At 42.2% G+C, this 6,000-nt stretch overlaps 1 protein-coding gene across 2 annotated transcripts in view; it reads right to left on the bottom strand.

The window, feature by feature from the left end:
* Positions 1–2,164: 2,164 nt before the first annotated feature.
* Positions 2,165–6,000, bottom strand: part of flrt1a (fibronectin leucine rich transmembrane protein 1a) — a 48,998-nt gene continuing 45,162 nt past the window's right edge. For both annotated transcript variants that reach the window (XM_042009262.1, XM_042009263.1), the window contains one exon: positions 2,165–5,603. In XM_042009262.1, the coding sequence (XP_041865196.1) occupies positions 3,475–5,526 (2,052 nt within the window). In that variant the 5' untranslated portion in view covers positions 5,527–5,603 and the 3' untranslated portion in view covers positions 2,165–3,474. The remainder of the gene's footprint in view (positions 5,604–6,000) is intronic.

Here is a 6,000-nt window from a genome sequence, read left to right as displayed (position 1 = left end):
TTCTCCTTCTGCTGTGTGTAGTAAATCAGATGGGACTGAAGCTGTGGTTGATTCCACACTGAAATCATTAAAACATGCTTCTATATTCCACGTTTGTACTGTACTTTGTATCACTGCTAAATACATTAGCAGTTTAAAACATAACATTTAACCTTTTCGTTGTGTTCTCTGCCTCCCCAATAAAGTCTCAGTCCTATTTCAACATAACACACAAATAACTTTCTTTCACTTAAAAGTGTTTTGTTGGTTCATGCCAAAGTTTTAGAAGTTTTCAACCTTTCCAAAGGTTCTATGTTCATTGGCATTTTATGTCTCTGTAGGATTTACAATAAGGATCTCATATGCAACATTCACATAACTGAAAACTGTAAGTCAGAAAAGGCATCACAGATAAACTAGAACATTTTATGTATTATTTGATCATTCTTTTTGTGAACATGTTTAGATGTCAGAGGATTAGTAAATGATTCTTTTCGGGTCTTGTAACATTATACCACATGTTCCAGGATCGGTTGTTGGTGGTGTCCGAAGGTCTCAGTCTCTTCAGCAGAACGGAGAAGGGCAAAAGGCAAAATTACACAATTCTACAGTGATGCTTTAAGACTCATTTCAAATTTGATCTTCATGAAGTTATAGACTCATAGCTCCAATCTGCTTGTAATCCTGTTCATACCTGGCATAAGTATGCTTTGTGGGTAACCTGATTACAAATATACAGCTCCAAGCCCAAAAATTCACATTTGAAAATGTAAATAAACACTTATATTAACTGTCTTTTAAGATCAAATTGGAGAGTCATACACAAGTAATTTTGCTAACTGGACCATATCCACACAGATTTGTACATTATGAAAACCAACTGCTCTGTTGCACAACTTTCTAATTCAATCCCAGAAGTGACCCATTAATGTACATTTTATAATCCAACCTGATATAAAATGTCTTTTTTCAGGGAAATTAGCAAAAAATAAATAAATAAAGAATGGCTAATAGTAGCCATAAGTACCCAATTTTTACTGGCTATGCATCAATGATGCCATGGACCTGCTCATATTTACAGAATAAAACCACATTCGGCCTGGACGAGTTCCAGATTTGGTCTGATTTCAATGCTGCTTTTTAATATTTTGAATTCATTCATGCCTGTACTAAGCACTGTCTACCTCTGATAGTATCACTAAAGAAACATTTTAATCCCAAATGTGAACAAGGTCATTAAGTCCGTTCAGCTAAATCTCATGGTCTCCGCTGCTTCCAGGCTTCTCGACCCACCTGTGCTGGTTTTATCGTAGCACTACTCAGCGCCCAAGTCTAGTTCTGCTTGGAAAACAACTCAGTATTAGAAATTTGTCTCCACCAATGCTCCCTGGACATGAGGTGAAATGACAGCTTGCAGTAGTAACAAGATTATAAAACTTTTATTGATCCCCTCAGAAGATGACTTTATAAATTCCACACATACTCAGATTCACATAGTTTTTTTGTTTGTTTGTTTTAACGCAACATTATGGCACCATTACTTTCTATTATTTCACCAGAAAAAATATTGATGTGGCTGTGCCCATGGTTTTATTTATACAAATGAAGAGGAAGTATGCATCTTTAATAGACCCACTATAAAATAACAATAACACTATAACAACATTCCCAAAAACAGAATAAGCCAGGCCAGTAAGACTTGTTTAAGCCAGAAATTTTGGGTGCAAGTTAAAATATACATTCCACTGACCTATTGTCTGACACCAGGTTTAAACTCTGCCTGACAGAACAGTCAAGGAAGCACAATTGGTTTCCCCTTTGGAAGCAACACAGAGGTAAACAACTGATAGACAATATTAAATCCAAGGGTAAGAGCTAGGTATGACAAACAGATTTATGCATGGGTGAACCCGACTGTGCAGGAGCCATCAATTTTGTATCTCTGTCAGTACATGGGGATGTTTCCTTACTCCGTCTCCCTGTGCCTGCCATTACATTTATCCCCATTCCCTGTTAAGTGCTGATACATTTACATTTTTAGTGCTGCTCAGTAATAAAAGAGGTGGAATGATTGGAGGCCTTTTCCGTTGCTAAAACAAACATCAATGAACTCCGTTCACGATGAGTCACCCCGCATCCAGGCTTTCTTCCCCCACCTGTCCTCCCACCCACCCACCCGCTCGCACAGCTCGGCCGCCGCCCCACAGTGTAGGTCAACAGTGTTGCGGTTTGAGTCTCCTCAGTTGCACTCACAGTTCTCGGCCTCATTTCGAAGTTCACTTACAAGAGTCTGCCTCCAGTAGAAAGCTCCACATCAGTAGTTTGTCCAGTTTGAGCATTGAGGAAACATTTTCCAAACAAAAACCAGCAACCAAAGACATAAAGCACACAGACACAACATTGGAAAAGAGCGATTGGGGTTGGTTTCTAAATTCTCAGTGGGCTGACATGCTTGTCTTTGGGTGACGTCTAACTTCAAAATTACATCATAATACAAACAATCTCAATAAAGAAAAAAAAAAAAACAACTCTGACACTAAAACAAAGCCACAGTTTCCATCAAGAGCTGGGTTTCATCAATAATGACAAACATGAGGGTGAAAATAAAAATAAACCGTTCAAGCAGAGATAAAACCCATCTCATGACGGGGCAAAATATATAAATAAAAAAAGAACTGTGAAGATTTTCATTACTTAACATACCACTGATAAAAATAGCAAACCATTTTCCAAACACGCCCCCCAGTCGGTATCGAAGTAATTATCTACATGCTTGTGCTGCAGCTAATCTGATGCAACACAGCAATACTGATCACTGGTGAAGAGGTATAACCAAGGCTGACCAGCCCTTAGAAGATCTTAAACCTGCCATCTACTGTATAAGGTAAACACAAACCTACCTTAAGACAAGTGGTTATTGGGTTGTTTGAAATAGAACAATTCACAGCTTTACAAAGCCCTTTCCTTGGATAGCTGGTAGGGCACATCAATATAGTTGAGGCATTTGGAACAATGAATTAATAAGACTACATACTGTATGTGACTGGTGAGCAAGAAATGAGTACCAAAAATGTCTGTTTCTCTTCATTACTGAATCCATTTTGAACTGTCTGCTGTGGCTTTCATGTGCGAAAGAGGAACTCTACCTGCACCTATGATAAGTTTGACCTTTCCATTACAGATACATTCTTTGCCTATTTGTCACAGGGAAAGAGCAAAAAAGGGAATCATACACAGGCCATTACTAAGATGGTGAAGAAACACTCAGCTGTGCATTTACACCTGGGGCATTGACTGCCACCTCCTGCAGCGAACCGTTCCCACACAGTTTTAGTTCCAGTTAATCACATCCAGTGAAGTGAACAGCAGGTCATTTGGAATGGGAGACCAGAAGAAGAAGGCACAGAGGGGTGCTTCAGAAGTGTCCATGCCAAGGGAAATTGTGCATCTATACAGTTTACCAATTACACTATGAACAACATCTGGTGCAATGCATCATGTGTAACAATAGTCTATATCTGGGATTCCTCCTTCTCTGTAGCCACGGTTGGTGCCATGTCCTGCATTAGAAACATGGTTTGAGCCTTTGAAAAGTCCAGTGCCATTGGAGGGGAATATGGTATGAATAATGTAATCCTCTTGCAAGGGTTTTGGCTGCATTGGCTGGCAAGCCGCCATAGGTGTCATCTGGAACCCAGGGCCACGAATCTCTAAGATAGTGTTATCCTTCTTGGTGCCAGATTCAATATAATCATCATAGTTTTTGTTTTTTCTCGAGCTGCTGCGAGTATAGTGGTCACGGGTGCACAAATGGCCAGTTCTATGTCCATACCAACAAAACACGCCAAAAATAAGGGCCAGAGATACAGTGGCAGTAGCCCCGCCTATAATCCCTGCAAGGGGTAACGCTATAATCTGTTGTGAGTCTTCATCATTCTCCTCCTCTATTGGGCTAAATTCTGATGTTTCAGCTTTTGCACAAACTAGAGCTTCATCAGGGTCAGCATCTCCAGAAATTGTGCCTTTGCTTTCTGAACTGGCAGGCAGTGGCACCATGCAGATGATGTAGCTTGAGTGGGGTTGCAGGGAGGTAAGCAGATACTCCCGACGATCACCTCGAACTAGCGTCTCTGTAATTGATCCCATGGCGTTTCCAGTGCCAAGTCGGAGCCAACTCAGTCTGAAAGAGGAGCTCGGCTGAGCCACACTCCATGTGACACGTACACTGTTGTGAGAAAGAGGCTTCACATTTAGGGCCAAGCTTTTTCCTACACCACTGCTGCTGAGAGTGTAGTCCAAGCCAGAGTCAGGAAATCCCAGGCCAGGCCGCTTCGAGCGCAGGGTGAAGAGAGAACCCTGTGGAGGGGTGTTGGTGGTAGCACTCTCAGCTCCAGCTAAAGTTACTTTGTCTTTTGCCCCTGTTATCCTCACTACTTCACATTCCTCCATCTCACTGTTCAGATCAATCAAAGCCATGTCTCGCACCCTGTCAGGCCCATGGCAGGTTAGACCCCGGACAGTGATAGAGTTACCGCGGGCATGCAACCAGTCATACAGCCAGCGCAAGTTGCAGCCACAGTGCCAAGGATTTCCACGTACAAGCAATTGACCAAGATTGTCAAGGTCTTTGAACAGCCCCCTAGGTAATGTGGTTAGGTTGTTTCCTGACAAGTCAAGCCTCTGCAGCCTGTGCATGCCATCCAAGGAACCACGCGGCATATGAGTCATGGCGTTGTCCTGCAGGGACAGTCTCTGGAGATGGCCGCTGGGTAGGTTAACAGGTGGGGTCTGGAGAGAGTTGCGCACTAAGGACAACTCAGTCAAGTTAGAAAGGCGAGAGAATGTGTCATCTGCAATGCGTTGGTTTGCCAAAAGGTTCCCATCTAGGACAAGACATCTAAGTGAGGTGAGGCCTCGGAAGGCATGGGTTGGGATAGTGGAGATCCGGTTGTCATCCAGACGAAGTTCTTCCAAAGATGCAGGTAGACCTGAGGGAATACTGGACAAGTGGTTGCGTGAAAGGAAAAGCAAGCGCAACCGTGGGTTGTCAGCAAAGGCCTGATCCTCAATAGAAACAGTGGAAATGGAGTTGTCGTCCAAGTGGAGCTTCTCTAGCAAGGGCATCCGAGCCAGTGCACTGCGAGGAATAGTGCGGATGTTGTTGTCTTGTAAATGTAGTTCACGCACAGACGGCGGCAGGTGCATGGGAAATTCATCCAGTTCATTATCATAGAGGTAGACCACACGGACAGACAGCTGGCGCTCCAAGGAGGTGGGAAGGCCTGGGTTGTTGATGTGGTTGTTCTGAAGGTAGAGCACAGATGCAGAAGGAGGCAGTGAAGGGATAGAGCTCAGCCCACGATCGTTACAGTAGATAAAATCCTCATCACACCTGCATACAGATGGGCATGTCATATCTCCAATGAATCCTTGTATTGTGGCAGCAGCAAACTGAAGCATGCTAGCATGTACTGTCAAGCAAAGAAACAGCATGAAGAGCCAGGCGCCTAGTTTGGCTTTGCATGCAGGTGCCATTGTGTTACACATAAGCACTGTCTCTCTTATCCAGGTGTGGTATTAATCCTCAAACTGCTGCACTGAGCTGGAATCCTGTGACCTCCACCCTGAGAGAGAAAAAGAAAATAATAGTTAGCACTGATGCACAAACGGGTTAGATAATGGTTGCAGGTGAAAACTCAGATGATTCCAATTATGTTTAATGAGCTTGGAAATATTCAAATCATATTTTAATTGTGTAACCCCAATCTCTTACTGTACACTACCGTTCAAAAGTTTGGGGTCACTTCCCTATTGAATCCCATGGCAAAGTTACCCCAAACTTTTGAATGGTAGTGTTAGTGTATATAAAACAATATTAAATTCAAAGAACATGGCATAGTTACATTTTTGTAAAGAGTGGCATCTTGCCTTAGTGACAAGATTGCTTTTTCAGTAATTAATAATAATAATAATAATAATAATAATAATAATAATAATAATAATAGTTTCTTTCCACCAGGT

Source organism: Melanotaenia boesemani, chromosome 15 (genome assembly GCF_017639745.1).
Source record: "Melanotaenia boesemani isolate fMelBoe1 chromosome 15, fMelBoe1.pri, whole genome shotgun sequence".
NCBI classification, from domain to species: domain Eukaryota; kingdom Metazoa; phylum Chordata; class Actinopteri; order Atheriniformes; family Melanotaeniidae; genus Melanotaenia; species Melanotaenia boesemani.
This window is presented reverse-complemented; position numbering and strand designations above follow the sequence as displayed.